At 41.2% G+C, this 24,157-nt stretch overlaps 1 protein-coding gene across 10 annotated transcripts in view; it reads right to left on the reverse strand.

Annotated features, from left to right (window-relative positions):
• Nucleotides 1-24,157, reverse strand: part of kif21a (kinesin family member 21A) — a 59,739-nt gene that overhangs the window by 15,558 nt on the left and 20,024 nt on the right. For 5 of the 10 annotated variants that reach the window (XM_056739340.1, XM_056739339.1, XM_056739343.1 and 2 more), the window contains exons 2-18: nt 20,355-20,577; nt 17,156-17,338; nt 16,859-17,005; nt 16,645-16,779; nt 11,267-11,446; nt 11,022-11,137; nt 10,564-10,759; nt 9,129-9,318; nt 8,975-9,038; nt 8,673-8,882; nt 5,575-5,637; nt 3,951-4,035; nt 3,746-3,860; nt 3,291-3,479; nt 2,956-3,155; nt 2,681-2,788; nt 2,533-2,601 (exon numbers count right to left, since the gene is read on the reverse strand). In XM_056739340.1, the coding sequence (XP_056595318.1) occupies nt 2,533-2,601; nt 2,681-2,788; nt 2,956-3,155; nt 3,291-3,479; nt 3,746-3,860; nt 3,951-4,035; nt 5,575-5,637; nt 8,673-8,882; nt 8,975-9,038; nt 9,129-9,318; nt 10,564-10,759; nt 11,022-11,137; nt 11,267-11,446; nt 16,645-16,779; nt 16,859-17,005; nt 17,156-17,338; nt 20,355-20,577 (2,473 nt within the window). The remainder of the gene's footprint in view (nt 1-2,532; nt 2,602-2,680; nt 2,789-2,955; nt 3,156-3,290; nt 3,480-3,745; nt 3,861-3,950; nt 4,036-5,574; nt 5,638-8,672; nt 8,883-8,974; nt 9,039-9,128; nt 9,319-10,563; nt 10,760-11,021; nt 11,138-11,266; nt 11,447-16,644; nt 16,780-16,858; nt 17,006-17,155; nt 17,339-20,354; nt 20,578-24,157) is intronic. The other 5 variants (XM_056739345.1, XM_056739346.1, XM_056739344.1 and 2 more) reach the window with 2 other exon arrangements.

Consider the following 24,157-nt stretch of genomic DNA (forward strand, 5'->3'; position numbering starts at 1 on the left):
AAATATGTTTTTTTAAAGACTTAAATATCCTAATTTAACTAAAGTCTAGTCCATTTTTAAAATAATCCCTGTCTGGGAAACATCAACTTTATGTTTAAATCTATGAACATGGCTTTATTATAGTATTAAAGAGATAGAGACGCTCGAGGTATAAAACAGAATAGTGCAAACAGGCTATCAAAGGGGTCATAAAGGGCGAATACTTGTTTTTCTGTGTCTTTGGTGTCATATAAATTGCCCGTATTAAACACGTAAAATTTCAAAAATTAAAGTGTCGGAACAAAAGATGCATTCTATCTAAAAGCGAATCCTCACCCTGACCTGCCTAAAACATAGTGGTGAGATTTGACTAAGACCGCCCAAATGTATACGCAAGTAAGGTACATTCCAAATATGGTAAGAGGCGTTACATTTCAGTCTCATGCTTGCAGTATTCTACCAATCACTACGCACTGGTTAACTGGCCAATCATAGCAAACCTTTTTAGCCGTGTCATATGACCCCTTAAATACCTTTTCAAAGAATTGTCTATACAGTATGCATGCTTGAACACACTCGCAAACATACTCACGAGACGCGAGCACACACTCGCGTTTCATTGAGTGATGCCTGTCTGTGAGGCGGCCAATGCGTGTGAGAAGAATAGGAAATGGCCACTGTAAGTGGCTAAAATGCGTGGAGGGGGAGGGGCCTAGAGATAATCGAGCGCGCGTAAACATCTGTGGGAAGGAAACGGAGACAAATATCATCACAACCTGATATGTGACCCTGGACAACAAGACCAGTCGTAAGTCGCACGGGTATATTTCTGACAAAAGACGAAAATACATTGTTAGGGTCAAAATGATCAATTTTTATTTTATGTCAAAAATCGTTAGTATATTAAGTAAAGATCATGTTCCATGAAGATATTTTGTAAATTTCCTACCCTAAATATGTCAAAACTTTATTTTTGTGAGTCGATCCCTTAATATCGCGAACAAAAAATGGTCAGAAACATGCCTACAAACTTAACTCGCTGCTGTCCGCTCTATGAAAACTACCCATTCAAGTTTGCTATCTATGTAAAGTTAAGAGATTCCGCTTTCAAGTTAATCTACTCTCTTCTATGTCATTACAAGGGTAAGCCAATAGAGAGTGTTAAAACAAACCTGTTTCCTCTTAGCAACGGCCTGCTATAGCGTCTCACGTGCGCAGCGTAGCCTACACAATCCGTCATGATCGCGCTTCAAAACATGGATTCTGATGGAAGCGCGTTTGCTCAATCTAAACGCTAATGACAGCTATAATTTAACGTACCTAGTAAATGATTGTTTCGCAAATCATTGGGAAGATAATACAGAATGTCCAGAGACCGGCTTGACATAAGGGGATGCCCCGGAAGACGACGAATTCAATCAATGTTTAGATCGCTTCGACTCCGTGACATGAAGGAATACAAAGTGTTCACTGCGGACTCAGAATTCAACCCGCTTGAGTGGGAAAATTCTTCAAAGTTCAGGTCAGTTAGTCACAAACGTTCTTAAATACCTTCTTTACAAAGTAGTGGTTTTCATGAGTTGTTTATGTCAAAGTTATGCCAATTTTGCTCTGACAAAATGTAAACAAAACATCATCTTAGCATGTAGATCTGCCTCTGTTAATGATGATTCGTTGCCAGCTCAAGTGTAAAATTTTATATGTTCCTGGAGAATTATTTTTATGAAATTGTGTGTGTATACAGTTTAAGCTGTGGTAAATCAATGGTGTAAGTTTCATTTATTTCCCATCATTAGTAATATGCGTTGCTAAGGACTACTTCTGGAAAACTTTATAGGCGATTTTCTCAATATTTTGATTTTTTCCACTCTCAGATTCCAGAATTTTAAATGGTTATATCTCGGCCAAATAGTGTCCTATCATAACAAACTATATACCAATAGAAAGTGTATTTAGTCAGCTTTCATGTGGTGTATAAATCTCAATTTTGAAAAATTTACCCATAAGACTGGTTTTGTCGTCCAGGGTCACATATGTGCGTGTGTCTGAGCTATGAGCAAGCGAACTATTGATTCGTTCATCCGACCTGCGGCTGGTGTACCAGTGCCAGAGTCTACAGTGTCACCATCGGATGATGATGCAGAGTCAGAGGTTGGTGTGGCGAAAAAAAGTCACATTGTAACTGTGAAATGACCGAAAGGTTACTAAGCACTTTGTTACTAAGCACTTTTTTTATTCTGAATGTATGGTATTTTGTTTACTATATGTACTGTCATGACAGCGATGGTGCTGTCAGTTTACCTTGTTGTTGCATCTTCAAAAGTGCAGAATAAAATGTGACACTGAATTTGAAACAGAACATTGTAATTTCTGCATCTATTATTAAAGTATTTATTAGTAATACAGTGGAAATTAGTAGATTTGGTTAGCATGTTGATTTACGGTATGTGTCCCTAAATTTTCTGGTTGTGCCCCTAAAATTTTCAGTTGGGGGCCACTGTGCTCCAGGTGAAAAAAGTTAGTCTGGAGCCCTGCTTGAGAGAAATATTTCACCTCTTCGGTTTTCCTGCGCAGAATCAGCTCCTGCTGTCTCTTCTGAGCTTCTAGGAGTTTCAGCTGATGCTGTAAAAGAAAAACCACACATCACTGAAACAACACTGACTCTTTCCAGAAGCATCCCTTTTGGTCTCCCATCATGCACCTCTTGTTTGCGTTGGTCCTTCTTGAGTGTGGCGATCTCACGGTTCCTGCGGGATTCTGCCATTCTGCTCTTCTCCTGCTGCTCCTTCATCTGCTTCATCAGACGCACCTGACAACGGTAACCATAGCAACACTCCACTTCAAACTAAAATATGTGCAGTGCAGACAGTATAACGCGACACAAAGTTGGCCACTAGGTGGTGCAGTTTTAAACAACGTAATGTGATGATTCTGCATTTATTAAATGGACATCTAGTGTCTAGAGTCAAGTCTTACTTTGGTTTTCTTCATTTCAACCAAATCCTGCTGTAGTTTCTTCAGCTGTTTCTCGTACTGCGATTGGTTCTTCAGTAAGCGAGCGTGTTCCTTCTGAGCCGCCTGCAGTTTTTGCAGCTCTTTGTTCATGATACTGAGTTTCTTCTCATACTCAGCCTTTATGCGCTTGGCTTTATCATCTGAGCATGCCCCCGCAGAGCCTGTCACACACACACAAACATATGAAAAAACGATTTGTTTGCTTCCCCAGAGCACGTTGCAAGCCAGACTAGAACCAGCAGTAGGTTCGTGAAGGGCGTTTGTATATTGCATTTAGAAAGAGCTGCTGTTCATACCCATGTTTTGAAGCACACGGTCTCTCTCCAGCTGCGTGTCTCTGATTTTACTCTGCAGCATCATGAGCTTTTGTTCGTACTGTTGTCTGAGCGTGTGCAGTCTTCTCTGACTGTTCTCCAGCTCATCGATCAGCTTCTGCTTGATGGCGATCTCACATGTGACGTTGGCCAGGTCTGCCTGGAAGTCCTCTGATCAATGACAACAAAAATCTGAATGAATCTCAGGGGATCATAGATTGCACAAAAACAGTATTCTTTAGTACATTTTTATGTTTAAAGAACGGACGGCCAAAGAAAACTAGCGACATATGAAGTTTATTGTGTTTGTTCCGGCTAATCTCAGTTTTAAATTCACCTGGATTCTGATTGGTCAATACCGTATTAAAAAAATTCAAATCAATGATGACATCAAACAAGGTGTGTCCTAAGATAGCTTCCTATGTGAAGATCATCACCCTTCTCATCGAGCTCAGAATCAGACTCATCAGAGCTCTCGTCCGCCTCCATTTCCTCTTCGTCAACCTCCTCTTCCTCTTCCTCTCCGTCCCCTTCCTCGCGGTCACTGGCTTCCTGTTGGAAAGAAGTCAGTCGTGTTATAGAATGATTGACAGCTTCACCCTCACAATGGGTTTTGATAGGGCAAGAAAGCGTCGATCATACCACGTCTGTCTCGTGATGGGTCGGTTCTGATGACTCTCTTTCGCTGATCTTCTGCTCGCTGTCAAGTGTTTCATCTTTGTTAGCACTGCATGGGAAAATCAACAAACCAGAAATAAGATATTATTTGTAGACAGATTTTTTTTATATGGGAAGCGATCTGTACAAAACAAGAGCACATAATTGGTGTTTAAAAATGGATTAAAACTGAAACAGGGATTCAGCAGATGATCTGAAAAAAAAGATGAAGGGAAAATTACACGGTATTAAAGGTGCAGCTTGTAATTTTTTTGCAGTAAAATATCAAAAAATCACTAGGCCAGTGTGATATATTTTGTTTGGTTAAGAACTTACTATTTCTCAAATGTTTCAAACTATTTGTAAATCGTGAGAAAATTGTAATTTTAACCAGTGACACCGGCCGTGTCTAGCAGTCGCCTGTCAATGGCGTCATATTCCCGTTATCAAAGACACTAGATGGAAAGCCTCCAACCTTCAGCAGAAGGCAAAAAAAGGAGTCTAGAGGCTGTTATATGATTGGCTGAGGTGCCTCATGTGATTCCGTTTAGCTTTCTCCAGACCTTGCATGTCCCTAATAACATAGTCTCTTTTTTCGCTGTTTACTGGCGTAGACATCATGACATCACAGTCTCATAGTCAAATGTGAAAGTATTAAGCCGCGGTCACACTTGACCTTTCCCTCTATTGATTTCCATTCATACACATACGAATGCGACAGACCGAAAACGCAAGCCCGTCCAAGGAAATGATATATTTCGCTGCATATCAAAGTTGAAGTTTAGTGAACTCTGACCTGCGAATTCGCATCACCTGAATGGGTGAGACCAATAAAAGATCAAAACGTCAGAGTAAGTTCAGAAAGTTCAGAAATGAAAGAATATGGATAATTTGTTCTAATTGGTATGACCGTATTATACAAAATAATAATTTAGAAAAATATTAAACAAAGTGATGAAGTGAATCAAAAGGGAACACGTTATTCTATTTGACATAATTTACCCAAGCAAAAAGAGAAGAAATCCTAAACACTATCAGTCCTAGCAAAAAACATAAACTGAATTGGTCGTACAACATTTCGGTCTCATAATTGGTCTATTATCTACAGGTGTGCTAGGTTGATTGTTTATTGACATTATTTACCTGAAAATATTTTTTGGGTCATATTTTATTAACCTGATGTTGCTTTAAACTGATATGACATACTTTCTTCTGTGCATTCTGCATGTTCTTACACCACACGTGTTTGCTGACACACTCTATGAAGTGTATAAGTAAATGACAATCTGCTGCAATTGTACAGAATTGATCAAACCAGACGTTTATTAAAAATATAAACTGCATTAAAATAAAAGGCATTGAGAATAGATAGATGGTTGGTTGTGTGGATGGGTAGATATACTTTTTATTTTTGACTGATTTCCGTTAGATTTTAATTACTGACTATTGTACTTTTTGTGTTTATTTCTTTGTTGGCAAAATAAATAAATATAAATCCTAAAACCGCTTCCAACTACAAATGAAAACAGAGAATATAAAGGTTGAAAGCAGAAGTGGGTTATGGGTAAATAAAGGGGGCGAGGAGGGAGAGGGTGACACAGGGACAAACCTGTCTTCCTCCACCTCCATCTCCTCATCCTCCTCTCTCCTGTCATCCAGCAGCTGATGGAGTCTTCAGCAGTCAGAGGTCAAAGGTCAGGGAATAGAAACATTGAAAAGAAACAAAGAAAGACAGATAGAAAGAGAAGAAATGAAGAAATTTTACCCCCATGTACAGCGGCATACATTTTTTTTAAGGGGTGGCCAATTGGGGCCAGTATAAATGTTAGGGTGACACATTACAAAAATGTACTACGCCTAGATCTAATAAAAAATTACAACTCATGGATTCATTTTACAGTAATGCAAATTGTAGTTATCAATAGAACATGCAACAATAGTTATGGGAAAGTCTATGCCAGGGTACTGGAGAGGAGAATCCAGCCGACGGTAGAACCTCGGATTCAGGAGGAACAGTTTGGTTTTCGTCCCAGTCATGGAACCTTGGACCAGCTCTATACCCTCTCCAGGGTGCTGGAGGGTTCATGGGAGTTTGCCCAACCAATCCACAAGTGTTTTGTGGATTTGGAGAAGGCATTCGACTGTGTCCCTCGCGGCATCTTGTGGAGGGTGCTCTGGGAGTATGGGATTTGGGACCCTTTGTTAAGGGCTATCCGGTCCCTGTACGACCGGAGCAGGAGCTTGGTTCGCATTGTCGGCAGTAAGTCAGACTTGTTCCCGGTGCATGTCGCCGGTTCTGTTCATAATTTTTATGGGCAGAATTTCTAGGCGCACCCAGGGGCCGGATGGTGTCGGGTTTGGGGACCACACGATTTCATCTCTGCTTTTTGCGGATGATGTCGTGCTGGCCCCATCAGACCAGGACCTTCAGCATGCACTGGGACGGTTTGCAGCCGAGTGTGAAGAGGCTGGGATGAGAATCAGCACCTCCAAATCCGAGGCCATGGTTCTCAGTCAGAAAAGGGTGGCTTGCCCACTTCAGGTTGGTGGAGAGTTCCTGCCTCAAGTGAGGAGATCAAGTATCTGGGGGTCTTGTTCATGAGTGAGGGAACGATGGAACGGGAGATTGACAGACGGATCGGTGCAGCTTCTGCAGTAATACGGTCGCTATACCGGTCTGTCGTGGTGAAGAAGGAGCTGAGCCGCAAGGCGAAGCTCTCGATTTACCGGTCAATCTACGTTCCTACTCTCACCTATGGTCATGAGCTGTGGGTCATGACCGAAAAGACAAGATCTCGGATACAGGCGGCTGAAATGAGCTTTCTCCGCAGGGTGGCTGGGCGATCCCTTAGAGATAGGGTGAGAAGCTCGGTCACTCGGGAGGAGCTCAGAGTAGATCCGCTGCTCCTCCACATCGAGAGGGGCCAGCTGAGGTGGCTCGGGCATCTTTTCAGGATGCCCCCTGGACGCCTTAACGGGAAGGTGTTCCGGGCATGTCCCAAAGGGAGGAGACCCCGGGGACGACCTAGGACACGCTGAAGGGCTTATGTCTCCCGGCTGGCCTGGGAACGGCTCGGTGTCCCCCCGGAAGAGCTGGAGGAATTGTCTAGGGAGAGGGAAGTCTGGGCATCCCTGCTTAGACTGCTGCCCCAGCGACCCGGCCAAGGATGAAGCGGAAGAAGATGGATGGACAATAGTTATCAGCCCATCAGAGATGTGTCTTTGTCTTTATGTGAGGAGCAAAAAATAACTGTAATAAAAGTCTTTACTTTCGCACAGTTTGATATGGGGCTAACCACTCTCACAAGCCCTTTGCTAGAGTGACAGTTTTGCCAGATAGACAAGAAAGACAAGCCAAAAATAAACCTTAAATATGCAAGTATAAATATAGTTTATATTTTATTATTTATTTGCTTTGTCAATGTCTATGTAAGTGTAATAATGAAATGATTTGAATATTATTATTATTATAAAAAAATGCCATTCTGGTTGGGGGGTCCATAAGGGTAGCCGTGTTTTAAAGGGGTGTTCCTGGTCCCCCCTTGGGGGCGCCACTGACCATGAACATGATGCAAAGCAACACAGTCCAATTTCGTCACTCCTACGTCTTTGGTGTGGGTTTGGTGTGTCCCGTTCATTACTAATTGTGGAGGCATTTATGTGAGCTCATCTCTTAAATCCAGGCTGTGTCCAAAATAGTCCCCATACCCGATTTCATAGTGTGATGGAGTTCCGCCACAAAATGTAGAGAATTTTCATCTTTTATCTCGGGTGTTTGTATCTATGGTTTAAAATATGCAAAGTATTTATTTAACTAATTCTCTAAGTCTATGCAATTTCAACTACTGCTTTATACCCGAAAGCTGCGTTCACAACGCCAGCGACTGTGTCACTGTGTCACTAATCTCTTAGTATGAGGTTGTTAGAAGGCGTTCCTAGCCTTGGTTGTCCTAGAAGCATTTATAACCAAAGCTGCAGTAACTAACAAAGGACGGATGACGTGAGCTCCACTGCTTTACTCCCATTGGTTGTAGCTTGTGAAAGTCGAACTCATTTGCATAAAGTTGAAAAATTCTCAACTTCATTGCATCTCTAGACACGTCCACTTCCTGTCACCAACAGTCACTGTCTTTCATGTCAAGCTTCTATTGAAATGAATGAGATTGCGTCCCTCTGCCCCTGCTTTTAGCTGACCGCGTGAACGGGGCGTAACAGTGTACTAATCGAGGGCACATCCATTTTTATTGGTGTCCAAATTCATAGCGAATCGGGTGCACTCGCAATTACAAATGAGATTGTATTTCCACTTCTCTGCAGATGACGCCTGCACAATGACTTCACGTTTTTGTGGTTTTCCCATAAAAAAGCCAAACCTTAACAACTTCATTGTAATAGGGGTGTAAAACAATAACAAAAATCATAAGGAAACCAAAAATACAGTTTAATGGCGGTAAAAAAACATCCATAGAAAGTTTTCTTGTTTGTAAATGATTTCTAAACCGGATTAAAGACATTATGATAATGCTTGGCATTGTAATAACACATCTTAGTAAATAACAGAGATCAGCATGAACACTAACAGAAATCCCACAATGCCTCTCTTTTACCCAGCTACACATAGGGGCAATTATTATTAACATACTCCGACCTTTACTATGGTAACAGCCCCTCGAGATCCTACCCCACTGAGTTCACACCCATCATTACCTCTTCTTTTTTTTCCTTTCCTTTCTCTTCAGTTTCTCCAGATCCTTCTTGGCCAGATCGATGATGTCGTTGGTCTCCTGGCTGGGATCGGCCCCCAGCAGGGCTGAAGAGAACGTTCCAGGACCTCCATAGAACGGAGGGCGGGTGGATGCTCGCGAGAGGTTCCTCCTCAGGGTCTCATTCACCGATTCGCTCTCAAGAAGTTTTGCTCTGAAGCGCAGACACACAATCACAAGATCAGTCGTGTTGATGACTGTAAATATTCATTTTACATTAATGTTAAATCGCATGATTCACATTACCTTAAATTTTCAATCTCCTTAATGTAATTCTGAATCATATTTCCAATCTCTTCACTACCTTCACCTGAAACACATCCAACATCTGCATGTAAGTGGAAATAGTCAAAGGTCATTTGACATGAAGGGAGAGGGGCAGCGTTAATGTACGCTGTACCTGCTCTGGAGAGCACCTGATTGGCCTGTTCGCTGAGCAGCTGTGTGAGTCGAGCTCCCTGCGCATCAATGGTCACCTGCATGGCCTTCACGCGCATGCGCAGGTTATTGTTCTCTATCTGAAGCATTGAGCTCTCGTGAAACATATCATTAATGCCTTCCAGCCCGTCCTCTCCAACCATACGCTTCCCCTGAGAGAAAAAGAGAGATTTAAACTATTGACATTGAAGTCCCGGTGAAATTCTAAATTACTATTCCTATTTGTTCATGAAATATCGCAGCATTTATTCATGTGCACTCACATTACATTCTAAAATTGCACTTTCGCGGTCTAGTGATTATCCATCTAAAATAAAACGGGTTGGGCTAATCTGTTCAATCCTTCCCTTCAAATGTTAGTCTGGTCCCAGTTCCATTTAAAACTTCAACGGCTGTTTTTGTACATCCAATCAAATCGAAGTAAAAAAAAGCCACCCCCACTATTTTTTTACTTCGAAATTCCGTTTCACTTGAAAATGCACCAGAAAACAGATTTTATTTATTTATTTATTATAACTAAAAAAAGTTTTAATTGTATAAATAAGATTACAATTTTATTTTTATTTCATACATTTGTTTTTTTAACATTTAATATTAACAAACACTTCAAAAAAATATATTAAGATATAATTCAAGTAACTGAGTGCAGCTATGACACGTCAGAGGAGATCTGGCCCTCCCGGCTGAGACTGGTTTCTCCTGAGGTTTTTTTTCTCCATTTATTTATCATTTGAGTTTGGGTTCCTCGCCACAGGACATTGTTGGCTGGCTTGCTCACCGGGAGACTGCATTTATTAGATATTATTTACAAGAATGATCTTGCTTGTTCTATAAACACCATGCACTGTGCTGTGCTTTACATTCTCTGTGATTTTCACCGGTGAAGCTGCTTTGGAACAATCCACATTGTGAAAAGCGCTACATAAATAAAATTGAATCATTAAAAAATGTATCAAAATTAAGGATATAAAATTAAAGTACAAATCATTAAAAAATGTATCAAAATTAAGGATATAAAATTAAAGTACATTAAGTAGATAATAATATTTTGATTTTTAGTGCACAAGACTTAATATCTTCATTCATTCATAATATCACTAGTTCATTTGCTTTTCAAGTAATTTTTTTGTAGTATACTATTTATCCATTTTTGAAAACAATCCTAGCCGCTATGTATTGTAGATATAATTACAAATATTACACAGATTAAATTACTGTAAACAATATTTTAAACATAGTGTTTACACAGAGAACGCCCCACATGTGTTTATCTTGAGGATACAGTACACGCAAATGAGAACTGGAACTGCATAACTTTAGATTAGAACAAACTCATTTATAAATCTACATAAAGAATTTAGTTATTTGTGGACTTTGATGGATGGATATTATCTCACCGTTCTGTACTCCATAAGTTCCATTTGCAGTCTGGCGATCTCTGTCCTCAGTGCGCTGATCTGCTGGCTGGCTTTGTCTTGGTTCACCATCACCTTGTTTTTGATGTTACGTGCTCGGTTTGCGTACTTCAGTGTATTCAGGGTCTCCATGAAGTCCTGATCTGACGGGCTGATGCAGGCGATCATCATTGTGCGGCTGACACACCAAATTAAAATAAAAACTTGATTCACTCACACATTTAAAGCAGGAGACTTGAAAATATTCTGAACAAGCAAGTCGTTTTGTCGAGGCAAAACTCTCAGAATAGTGGCACTTGGGTAACAAGACCAAACAGATGTCATGGGCTGAAAGGTGCAATATAAGATTTAAAGCTACATGGGAGCGTAAAGGCTTTGGAACCATACAAGGGTAAGTGAACCATACGTTGTAATTTAAGTGAAGGCAATAGCACACAGACCTGTTTCCACCCAGTGAATCTTGAAGAAGGCGAGAGAGTTTGGAGTCTCGATAAGGCACATGCGTGGACCGTTTGCTTCTGTCTCCCAAAGCACTGATCACGTTCCCCAATGCCAGCTGCATTAAAGCAAATTAATAAAAAACAGGGAAAGATAAAAATATCACAGAGATCAGTGTATTTAAATGGTTAAGGTCACATGACCTTTAAGTTGTCATGAAGGAGATAATGTCTGTTTGGATTCTGACCAGTCCACAGTTAATGGAGATGCCCTCTTTGGCTCTGTCCCCTGTAGCTCCTGTTCTCTTGAGTCTCTCTGACCCAGCCAGATCCACAAAGTGAAACTTGGCTGTGAGTGTTTCAAACTCCTCCATCTCAGACGAGTTGTTGACCAGTCGATTGTCTGTCTCATTGTCCTGCTCCGGAGGCTGACAAAAAGAAGCAGGGCAGTAAATAAAATCTGTGAAATTAATACTGCCAGGGGTTGGTGTATATTTATTGAGATTAGAGCCATGGAGGTCTAAATTTTGCTAGAAACAGAACAACTTTTTATTTTGCAGCAAAACAACCCACACAGAGACCTGTTTTAAGATAAGACACAATCTTTCATTGCTTTACATGATACATGGATAGAAGCACTGCCCAACATTGATGACTCGCCCACAATGACATGAATATTCCAAAGATTCTCCCCTATTAATCCTACCCTAAAGACTCTATTCACTGATCTCACCCTAATAATGACCCACATTTAAAGACTTAAGTCCATAGACCCAAAGCTCAAAACTTTACACCAACGATCAAACCCTACTCCAACCCAATGACCCACCCCATTTCATGGTCCTGGCCGTCCTGTTCAAGTATCGTGCCTTGTGGACAGGACCGGACAGTACCATGACTTGTGTGTGTGTGTTTTGTCTTGTTTGGAGACACGTGTCGTTTGTTTTTACATTCGGCACGTGTCTTCCGTGTAGCTCCGCCCCCTGGTTTCTCCGTTAGTCTCCCATTAGAGTTTTATCTCCGTCACCTGTCTCCCTTTAAAGTTTAGTATTGTCACCTGCCCGTCGCTCCTCCTGTGTCATTATCCCTCGTTAGTATTTTCCTTCTTAAGCCCTGTGTTTCCCTTGTCGGTTCGTTGTTTGTATGTTTTTGGTTTGTTCTGGTTCATGCTGTGTCATACCTTTACATACTCCCAGTTCGTGGGAGAAGCAGTTTGTTGCAGCTTGAGACTCAACTGAAAGTCATATTGTAAGGCGTATCCTGCTGAATTCAACTGCGTGATTTAAACGGGTATATAAGTGCAACCAAACACCGCGTGCAGTGGTCGTGTGCTGCCCTCATCGCGTGAAGACCGTACAGAGTAAAGACCATCGACTCTACCTGTGCGACTCCACCAAGCAAGGACACCGACAAGGCAGTTGAGTATTACTGTTTTGCACTTCGACTATTGCACTTTATTTATTATCTTTATTCTCTTTTCTTTATTTTTCTTGTACATTCCTTCATTTTTCACAATGTGTTTTCAAATCCACACTGTCATTACATCTCGTAAATCACTGGAAACACGCAGAAGTCCACGCATGACTAATGCTAGCAATCTGCGCACTCTTTCAGCATCCAAAACTACCTCAATTACCTTTCCTATTGGTTTATGGAACTGCCAATCTGCTGTAAACAAGGCAGATTTCATCACAGCTATTGCCAAACATTCTGGTCTTTCTCTTTTAGCACTTACCGAAACCTGGATCAAACCGGAGGACACTGCCACACCGGCTGCCCTCTCCAATAACTGCACTTTCTCCCACAGCCCACGCATATCAGGGAGGGGTGGAGGAACCGGACTACTTATTCCTAATGACTGGAAATTCAAACAGCTGGCACCCTCTTGCAACAACACCGCCTTTGAGTCTCATGCCGTTACTGTCATCCACCCTGTTAAAACGCATGTTGAAGTTATCTATCATCCCCCAGGGCACCTTGGACTTTTCTTGGAGGAGTTGGATGCGCTTCTGTCATCTTTCCCCGAAGATGGTACTCCTCTGGTGGTACTTTGAGACTTCAACATCCACCTGGAAAAACCACAGGCTGCTGACTTCAACAACCTGACTGCGTCGTTTGACCTCAAGCGAGTCCCCACTTCAGCAACCCATAAATCTGGTAATCAACTTGATCTTGTCACCCCGCTGCACAAATCAGATCATTTCCTCATTACTCTTGATCTCGACTTAACTTCTCCAGACACTATACATGCTTCCCCACTGGTCACATTCCGACGTAACCTACGATCACTCTCTCCCTCCCGCTTATCCTCTGTAGTCTCTGCTACTCTCCCACCCCCTAAACAGTTCTCTCTCCTTGATGCTAACACCGCCACCCACACCCTTTGCTCCACACTAACCTCCTGCTTAGACATCTTATGTCCTCTTAGACCTAGGCCATCTCGTGCATCTCCTTCTGCCCCCTGTTTATCTGATGTTCTCTGTGAGCATCGCGCCTCTCTCAGGTCTTCTGAGAGAAAGTGGCGCAAATTAAAAGAACCTACCGACCTCTCTCTCTATCAGTCTATTCTCTCTTCCTTCTCTGCGGATCTCTCCTCTGCGAAAACCCAGTACTACCACGCTAAAATCAACAACTCTCCTGACCCTCATACTCTCTTTAAAACCTTTTCTACTCTTCTTTGCCCGCCTGCCCACTCACCTCCATCGGACTTAACAGCTGACGATTTTCCGTAGTTCTTTGTAAAGAAAACGACCACCATCAGCAATCATTTCTCTGCGCCACCGCCTCTTGACCACGCCCGATCCCCAGACACATGCTTGCTCCCCTCGTTCTCTCTCCTATCTGAAGAGGACGTTTCAAAGGTCATTTCTTCTAACCACCCGACTACCTGCCCCCTAGATCCCATCCCCAGTCATCTCCTCCAGGCCATTTCCCCATCGGTTGTTCCCTCTCTGACCCACATTATCAACTCGTCTCTCACCACTTGTACATTTCCTACACTCTTCAAAGAGGCCTGTATTACCCCACTACTAAAAAAACCAATTCTTAATCCTGCACTGTTACAAAACTACAGACCGGTATCCCTCCTCCCCTTCGTTGCGAAAACTCTAGAACGTGTTGTATGTAACCAGCTCTCATCCTTTCTCGCCCAGAACAACCTCCTAGACAGCCACCAGTCTGGTTTCAAGAGCAGTCATTCCACTGAAACTGCGCTGCTCTCTGTCACTGAAGCCCTGAGACTGGAAAGAGCTTCCTTATCTGTTCTCAACCTACTGGATCTATCTGCCGCCTTTGACACCGTTAACCATCACATCCTCCTGTCCAAAATCAAGGCTATGGGGGTCTCCGGAATGGTGCTACAATGGTTCAGGTCTTACCTATCGGGTAGGTCCTTTAGTGGATCTTGGAGAGGTGAGGTGTCTGAGTCCCAACATCTCGACACAGGTGTGCCTCAGGGCTCAGTGCTTGGTCCGTTGCTATTCTCTGTACACATGACATCCCTGGGCTTTGTCATTCTGAAAAATGGCTTTTCCTATCACTGCTATGCGGATGATACACACCTCTACCTTTCTTTTTGCCCAGACGATCCGACTGTTTCTGCACGCATCTCAGCTTACCTAGCCGACATCTCGCTCTGGGTGAATGGCCATCACCTGAAGCTGAACCTTTCAAAAACAGAACTGCTTGTAATCCCGGCCGATACAAAGACTCATCACAACCTCTCGATTCAACTGGGCTCATCAACCATCACATCTTCCAGAAAGGCAAGAAACCTGGGAGTGGTGATCGATGATCAGCTCACCTTCACAGATCAAGTTGCCAGCACCGCCCAGTCCTGTAGATTCATCCTCTAAAATATTAGGAAAATTAGACCCTTCCTATCAGAGCATGCTACGCAAGTCCTAGTAGAGGCTGTGGTCCTGTCCAGACTACTGCAATGCGCTACTGGGTTGTCTTCCAGCTTGCACAACCGAACCCCTTCAGATGATCCAGAATTCTGCGGCAAGAGTTATCATTAATTAACCAGAGCACACGTCACTCCTCTATTCATTAAGCTACATTGCCTCCCTATAGTCGCTCGAATCAAATTCAAGACTCTGCTCCTGGCCTACAAGACCACCACTGGTTCGGCACCACCTTATCTTCACTCGCTAATGCAGACATACGTAACCGACAGATCCCTACGCTCTGCAAATGAATGGCGTCTTGTGGTGGCATCCCAAAAAGGTAAAAAATCTCTTGCGCACCTTCTCTGGATCTGTTCCACCTATGTGGAATGATCTGCCCGCTGCTATAAGATCTGCAGATTCTGTAGCCATCGTTAAGAAACGTCTGAAAACACATCTCTTCCGGCCAACATCTGACTGATCTGTTCTGACTCTATTTTCTTCTCTACTCTTTAAAAAGAAAAACATATATGAATGAATGAATGGTTCTGTATACTGTGTTAGATTACATGTGACCAGTCTTCCTTTTTGATTGCACTTATGCTTTTGTTGTACTTATGCTGTCCCAGTTGCTTCCATTGCCTACATGTAAATCGCTTTGGATAAAAGCGTCTGTTAAATGACTAAATGTAAATGTACTGGATTATTTATTCCCAGCCTTCTCGTGTGGGATTGATCGAGCATTTTTGTGTGGTATTGTCATCTGTACGTACTGGATTATTTTTCCCAGCCTTTTCGTGTGGGACTTTTCGAGTATTCTTTGTGTGGTATTGTTCGGTTGCTCCTGTGATTTTTACCCCCTCGTGGGTTTTTGTTATCACTATTTTTGTTAATAAATGTTTTTACTCGCTGTTCTGCATCTGGGTCCTGTTTCTCGATCACACCCATTTTGTGACACCCCAAAGATTTCATAGTAATAGGACGCGCCAATAACCCTAATAACCCTACTCAAAACACTGTAGCTCTAGGACAATAACCCAACAACACTACTCTCAAGACTCCACCCTTATGAGCCATCTTTGAAGACTCCATCTAAATGACCCAACCAATCATTTCCACCCTAATGACCCAACTAAAGGACTCCACATTGATGATCCAACTATAAGGACTCTACATTAATGACCCAACCCTAAAGTCTCCAATCTAATGACTTCACCATAATGGCCAAACTCTAAAAACTCCACCCTTATGACCCATCTCTGAAGACTACACCTTAATGACCCAACCCAATAATCTCCACCCTGATGACCCAACTGTATGGACCCCACATTAATGACCCAACTCTAAAGACTTAATATTAATGATCCAACACCAAAGTCTCCACACTAAGGACCCCACTCAAAACACTCCTCTTTAATGACCCAACTCTAAAGACTCCACCCTTATGACCCAAGTCTGAAGACTTCAGCAAATGACCGAACTCTGAAAACTTCAAATTAATGACCCGACCCTTAAGTCTCCACACTAATGACCCTATTTAAAACACTCTACCTCAATGACCATACCACAACAACATTACTCTGAAGACTCCACCCTTCTTACCCAATCCTAAAGTCTCCACACAAATCACCCAACTCTTGAGAGTCCACCTTAATGACCCAACCCTAAAGTCTCCACACTAATGACCCAACCTCAATGACCACACCCAAACACCTTTATTAATTTTAGATGGTACGTACATTTTCTGCAGGGGCACAAACTCGCACTTGGCAGATGTGAATGGTGAAAATGGCGTGGGATCGAGAACTCTGTACATTCATCTGAGTGCTGGCGGTGGTGCGGGAGAGAGCGCCCAGCTTCAGACACTGCATCATCTACAACACATCATTTACTTGTAAAAAGATTACATTAATAAAGTGACACAAGGACATTAAATAAATAAATAATTCTCACTTCTGCCTCTGAGGAAACAGTGCGTGTCATCACTCCTACAGTGTAGATGGCACCGTTAGCGTCTTCGTGGATTTTAATGTGAGATTTCTGCTTCCTCTCCATATCCCGCGTGGTGTCGAAAAGATCCAACACCTCCTCGTTATACAACTGAAGATATACCACCGGCACACACACACACACAATGAAACAAAACAGACAAAATACTAATTAAATTAGCTTGCGGTTGGGAAAAAGAATGAATCTCACTAAACATGTTGATCCAGCATCACTCCAGTGAGGAGTTATTTAGTTTTGTACCTCCAGAAACTGAGCACTGATCTTGAACTCCGGGACGGGCTGACCTTGATCGGTAGCTGCCTGGCGTCTCTGCTCGATGCCTTTAAAGAGATGACTGACAGCCCGCGGGATGATGCCCAGCTCCTCATCTAGAATGTTCACGTCAAAGCCAGTGCCCATCGTATATGTCTTCCCTGACCCTGTCTGAGATACAAGACAGAGATCTGATCCGTCTGTCGACATTCATCAATTATAATTAATAATGCAATCTTGCATACATTATCAAATAGTCAAACGGTTAGTCAATCTGCAACCTTTAAAAAAAACATTTTTTTTTGAAATTGTACATAATAGTTATGGATCGCAATCCATACAATCACTACAAATGTAACATACCTGTACTAAAGTTGTTGTAATGCATAAAAATCAAATTCCTTGAATTAGAAATAATTTTATCTACTGTATAAAGTAAATGTAGTATTTTATATTATTATCCCATTATGAGTTATGACCCAACACTCGCTTTTAGACGGTTTGGTGCTGATGGAGTTTGATCAGTCTGTCTGACAGAGAAATGAGACTGTTGATATAAAGCAGGATTAACACTGTGCCAGTGAGCAGACAGACAGATGTATGTGCTTGTGTTGGGGAATAAGTCGGTCGTGGAATGCAGGTCAAAGCTGAAGCTCGTCAGAGAACATGAAAAATACATGGACAAATATATACAAAATAAGACATTCAAAGTAACAAATATGTAGAATTCAAGTCTAACTTTTCACATGATATCTAGATATGTGTAAAACGGGATAACACGGGTAACACGGAGGAGGAATGGAGATGCACGACAAACGTAGATCCAAGTCCAAAAGGGGTTAAATAACAACAGACACGGGGACAGGAGAACGGGGAAGACACAACCAGGTTTACACTACAATACTCAACAAGGGATACAATGAAGGTGAGAACTTAAATACAAGAGAGAACGAGGGAACAACAGGTGCTGGGTATTAACTAATAATGAAGAACAGGTGAAGCCGTTCTCTATTCATCACAACATTCGCCGTTAATCTATTCTCAAAGTTGGGTTGGGAGCTGGGTCTATACTACGCAAGCTATGATGACTTTCACCTTGATATTTTAGCGCGGATGTATACCAGCTTAATTGCACTGTACGGGGCGAGAACGAGATTTTTCAACTCGCGTGATTCGCGTCATTCGCGGAAGCGGAAGCCGCCTCATCATCTCATAAGCAGGGCTTCATTCGCGCGATTCGCGCAGCAAGTAGGTCTATCGCCTCTTTGCATTAACAAATAAATCACTCGCGCTTGACACGCCATTCGCGTTTGGTCTGAACACAACATAACGTTACTGTGAAATTACCGCATCAAACGTGACGTGCTAACATGGATGCAGCTATGAAGCCGCCGGGTTTGCTTCAGGGAATATTAATTTTAAAAAAGCTTCCCAATGGAAACATCGACAAGACTAAGGTTGTTTGCACCTTGTGCAATGCGGAATTGGTTTAAAAAAAACACTTCCTCTCAACAGGTAGTGGTCTAGCTTTAGTTAAAATCAGTAACTTTGTATTGAGATCTAATGTATTATGGCTCCTGTATGACATATCGCTTGTTGCTCCCTCACTCTTTGTAAATCGCTTTGGATAAAAGCGTCTGCTAAATGACTAAATGTAAATGTACTGTAGGAGCTCTTCCAGTCTCAAGTACCACCTAAACGCAAAGAATCCCTTAGCTAATGCGGAAGTAAACACAAGTTCATTTTCCATCCATCCATTTTCTACCGCTTATCCGAACTACCTCGGGTCACGGGGAGCCTGCGCCTATCTCAGGAGTCACACGTTCATCTTATTGAACATAATTTAATTTTCATCACCAATTATCATAGTAGAACAGCTTTCTCAAGCAGTTTGTGATGCATTTTGGAAACAGGAGATGAGCCCCTGGTCTAATGCGCCACCTGGCTTTAGACACCCGTTCTCAAAGACTTACTTTTAGTCATTATTTGGGTAGCACACATTCTGAATGCCTTCGGCAGAATTCAAATGAGCCATTTTAATCTAGATTAATCTAGATTAAAAAAATTAATCTATGCCCACCACTACTTAAAAGATAAATACACTATAGCAGGGTAACGTTATTTCTTTCCCGTCGCAATAGGAGCGTGCACCTCGCGGATGAACAGGTTCACATGTATAGCAATTACAAGTTTGCGTTACATTATATTTAATATAAGTGACTCACAAACAAACATTTTCAAAAAACGATCATGTTCTCCTCAGATCTGCTCAATATAAGCATATAATATGATGTGTTTTTAGTTGGAACTGTTTCTCTATATGCTATGATGAGAAATAAGGGTCAGTAAGGAGGATTGACAGCATGATCCGATCGTTTATCTCTGACATATTTAATTTAAGCCTTTGTGTTATCAAAAATCCATCGTGACTATGTTAAACACAACAGACATCAAATGCATGTTTTACTAGTACAATTGTTAGTATTTTGTTTTCAACTATTAATTTTTGGGTGGATGCTTCTAACTAAGTTGGGAGAACCACCAGTGCTTCGAAGGAAAAAAGTTAATTTCGAGCCCTGGTTATTTGCTTAAATATTATGTATACAAGTAACCTTTGTGTGTTACTCACTTGTATAAGAATTCAAAATTTTGCCGTTAGGATAGGGAATACTGTCACCATGACAGTATAAAAGGGCATTTTAAGTTAATCAGCAGCACTATTTCCACTATCAGTCAGCAGAATATGTGGTATAAAAATACCGCCATGTATCGGGAAACCGGTATAAATCTGAAAAACACTGTTATATACATGATAAATTCATACTGCCCAGCCCTAACCTTCATTCAATCACATGTAAAGTGAACCTTATTGTAAAAAGATATTTTATACTAGGCCAAGTCTTTATAACATACATATGCATATTAAAGCAACCCTTTGTAATTTTTATTAAACCATTAAATAATGTCTGTAAAATTATATTAGTGGTAGAACAACTCTTAACCAGGGGAATTCCACTGCCGCTGCTAACCTCATAGAGGTTGTTGCAGTGCCCACGGGCAAACTTATACCGCGATATTATAAAAAAAACTGATCGCAGACAATTGCGCTGATCTACCACATTGGGGAGCCATGAGAAAAAGTTCTAAAGTGTTGCTTTAAGACTTGTTTAAGACACAGGACACAGACCTGTCCGTATGCAAAGATTGTTGCATTGTAGCCCTCAAAACATCCTTCGATGAGTTTTTCAGTGCAGTTGGCGTAGATGGCCTCCTGCGTTGAGTCCATGTCAAACACATAGTCGAACGTGAAGGCCTTGTCCTTTCCCAGAACCAGCTGTGGCTCGCAAGGGGTCACGAATGTGCAGATGTGACATCCTTCGATTTTTTCCTTCGCCAGCTGAGGACGAATCCTGACAAAGACATCAAATGACTCAATGTTAATTCACTGGTATGAATATCATAGAGAGATTCATATGTTGACAAAGAAAAAATGAGTGACTCAAAATAAACCTGCAAACTCACAATGCAAGCTGTCTAGCGAGACAATTTACACTTGAGGGATAAAGCAAGTTATAACGGAGACAAACTGTTAAAGACAAAAGTTAAAGACATCAGATCCCATCATTCCACTCTTCTTCACAGTGTCATCAAGCTACGCCATTATTTTTGTTTTGAACATGCGCCATCTAGAGGCGGATTTTACAAACTGTGGCTTTAAAGAGTACGTAGCATGAGATCATGAAAATGACATTTCATACAGTCTGTTCTGTTGCCGTGTTTGAAAGTAAGCTGTCTGCCAAGTTGCAAGTCCGAAGGTGAATAAATAACAAAGTTATTTGCTTGTAAAAATGCGAGTCGACTCTGAATCACACAAACGAGACGTGGAATAGTTCACCTGCGTATCTACCTCACTACACATAGTCCTCGCCTACGTTTTGCTGAGATTGCCACGAAAACGTATCTCTCCTCCCCCAAACACTGTCGCTTACGGAGCCCTTTTAGGGACATGGTGGTGGAAAAATGAGAGGGAAGAGAAAAATATTTCTTAAAGCTTTTGCATAATCTCGCAAAATCTTTGCGCTCCCCCGAGAAACATTGCGTTATCTCACAAAACTTTTGCGTTATCTCGCAAAACTTTTGCGTTATCTCACAAAACTTTTGCGTTATCTCACAAAACTTTTGCGTTATCTCGCAAACACATTTGCGTTCTCTCGCAAAACATTCAAACGTCCTGTTATTCCGCTCCGAACATTAACAATGGAGCGGTTCATATTAGATTCTCGGACCAATAACTTGTGAGCTAAACGTTGTTATAACACAAACAACACATTATTCCTTAGACAAGGACCAACAACCTAGTCTTATAAATGTATCTCTACATGAGCAGGCGACATGGAGTAGTCCAAAGAGACCGTCTACAAAGTGACTGTAAATCCGAAGCGTTATTAAAAAAATTGTCATTAACTTAAATGTTACACACTGTAGTCTCACCAAATTCAGATTACACATTAATGGCCTCCTAATGAATCTAAACTGGTTTTAGTTATACTACATTATGTAGCACTGAAGTTAAATACTATTTTTAGAAGCCTAATGATCTTTGGGTTTTGCCCTTTATAGAGGATCCCTTCGGTCTTGTCACAGCTGGCTGTCATTTGTGTTAAAAGAACGTTCAGCTCACTAGTTATTAGTCCGGAAATCTGCGTCCATAAACCAATGTTTAAGGAGCTAGTCTCAAACTCAGCCAGCAGAACATTAAACATGAAGTGTTTGTCCGAATTCAAAATGTTTTGCGAGATAACGCAATGGTTTTGCAAGATAACGCAAAAATGTTTGCGAGATAACGCAAATGCGTTTGCTAGAGAACGCGAAAGTTTTTGCGAGATAACGCAAAGTTTTGCGAGATAACGCAAAGTTTTGCGAGATAACGCAATATTTCTCGGGGGATCGCAAAGATTTGGGAGATAACGCAAAAGCTTTAAACAATATTTTTCTCTTCCCTCTAATTTTTTCCACCACCATGTCCCTAAAAGGGCTCCGTAGTCGCTCGTTCGTGATGCTTGTGTATCATGTCTAAAACCTGTGTTCTACGGTGTGAAACTAAGTCGGTCTTAGGTTAAAATGGTTACAATTCATTTTTCCAACGATACCAAAGGAGTATAACCTCAGGGTACATTTCACCAAACATTGGTTTAATAATCTTGGCACGTTCACTGCAGGGTATGTGAAACGACTGTCCTTGAAAGAGGGGGAATACAAACTCTATTTGGACCTGTTAGCTCCACCCAATCCCAACCTGTAAGTGTAACTTTTGATTTTTGTCTGAACTTCAAGAAATATTTTCGTACCTTATGTCTGTGTTTAGCTAATGCATATAACGCTAACATTAGCATTTACCATTATTTATGGGGTTTTACAGTTTGTTTATCTAGCTATTTACTTTGCATTTTGACACATTTGCCGCACGTGCACCTATATAGATATATTTGGGTTTCATATATATCATTTTTCATAACGTCGACTTTCTGAAATGCTCGATGTACCATGACAACGCACAGTTAAGACAAAATAATAGTATTAACAGTATTTTAAGAAAAATATATATTTTATTTAATTGATGAGCAAAATCACAACATGCATGTTGTCACACTGGGAGTTTTTATGACAAGAGTTGTCTCTTGCCACTGACAAACATCCTGCTCCAGTCGTGGTGGAGTTTGTTGTGGATTAGCGTCTTCTGATGGTTCCTCGTCAACCTCGGGCTCAAATTGGAACGGTAAAATCGCCGACATCTCTAGCTACACATATAATATACATGACATCCAACCACATGTAAACCGTAATCCTGTAATGATGGTAGGCATTCCATTTGTGACAAATGATGAACGCGTTTGACCAATCACAACAGACTACACCATCTGACCAATCACAAGTCACAAGGTTTGCAGGTAGGCGGGGCCTAGACGGATGAAACGCGGAACAAATCATTTGAGAGTCAGTCAAGAAGTAAGGTACAAATAACTGCCTATACGACATTTTACTGTTTTTACACATTGTATGTAAATAAACTTGTTGTTGGACACTCCATTAACCAAAGTAGGACCTAAAAGAACATATGCTAGGTACTCTTTAACAGCTGTCATGATTGAGGAACAATCATACTTAGCTTGTCAAAGTTAGTGACCAAAGTCCCTATAAAAGAGAAATCATCCCACTTGGTGGATATATTTCAGTAATTGGAGACCGACCACCATTTTAAATCTCTTAGTTTAGGTCAGAGTTAAACGACATGAAATATAATCAAATTGTACAAACCAAAAAAAAAATGATGCAATGGTTCATAACCGTCCCGCCCTTAGAAAATCTTCAGCCTTTGTCCATTGATAATTAGCTATTTTATTCAAAAGTGTAATTTCTGTCACCAGAGTTGCACTTTTCCCCTATTCACAGAAATACAACTGCGACATCTTGTTAATATATACAGTTGAAAATGGTTATGTTCTTTGTAGAACCCTGCTGAAACTCTCAGTTTTTTCCACTAAAACAATCGTATAAAAAATCTAAATGCTTAATTAAAAAAAGAGCATTAAGGAATAGTTCACCTTCGAAATCAAAATTCTGTCATCACTAACTCACACTGGTGTAAATATATATGTATCATATAATTGAAAAAACGTTGGTAACCAAAACCCATTGATCCCCATTGACTTCTATAGTAGCATAAAACCAATGCAAGCCAATAGGGACAAATGGTTTTCCATTATCAACATTTTCCCAAATATCTTCTTTCCTGTTCTGCAGACGGAAAAAAGTCATACAGGTTTGAAAGGACAAGAGGATGAGTGAATAACATAATTTTTATTTTGAAGGTGAACTATTAATTTAACACGTTTTTTTTTACATTTTCATATTGAATGATTACCAGTCTATCCAGTTGCTAAACTGAGTGTTTTTGGGTGCATTGCTATGCAGTTGCTAAAGTATTCTCAC

The sequence above is a fragment of the Triplophysa dalaica genome, chromosome 24, assembly GCF_015846415.1.
Source record: "Triplophysa dalaica isolate WHDGS20190420 chromosome 24, ASM1584641v1, whole genome shotgun sequence".
Classification (NCBI taxonomy): Eukaryota; Metazoa; Chordata; class Actinopteri; order Cypriniformes; family Nemacheilidae; genus Triplophysa; species Triplophysa dalaica.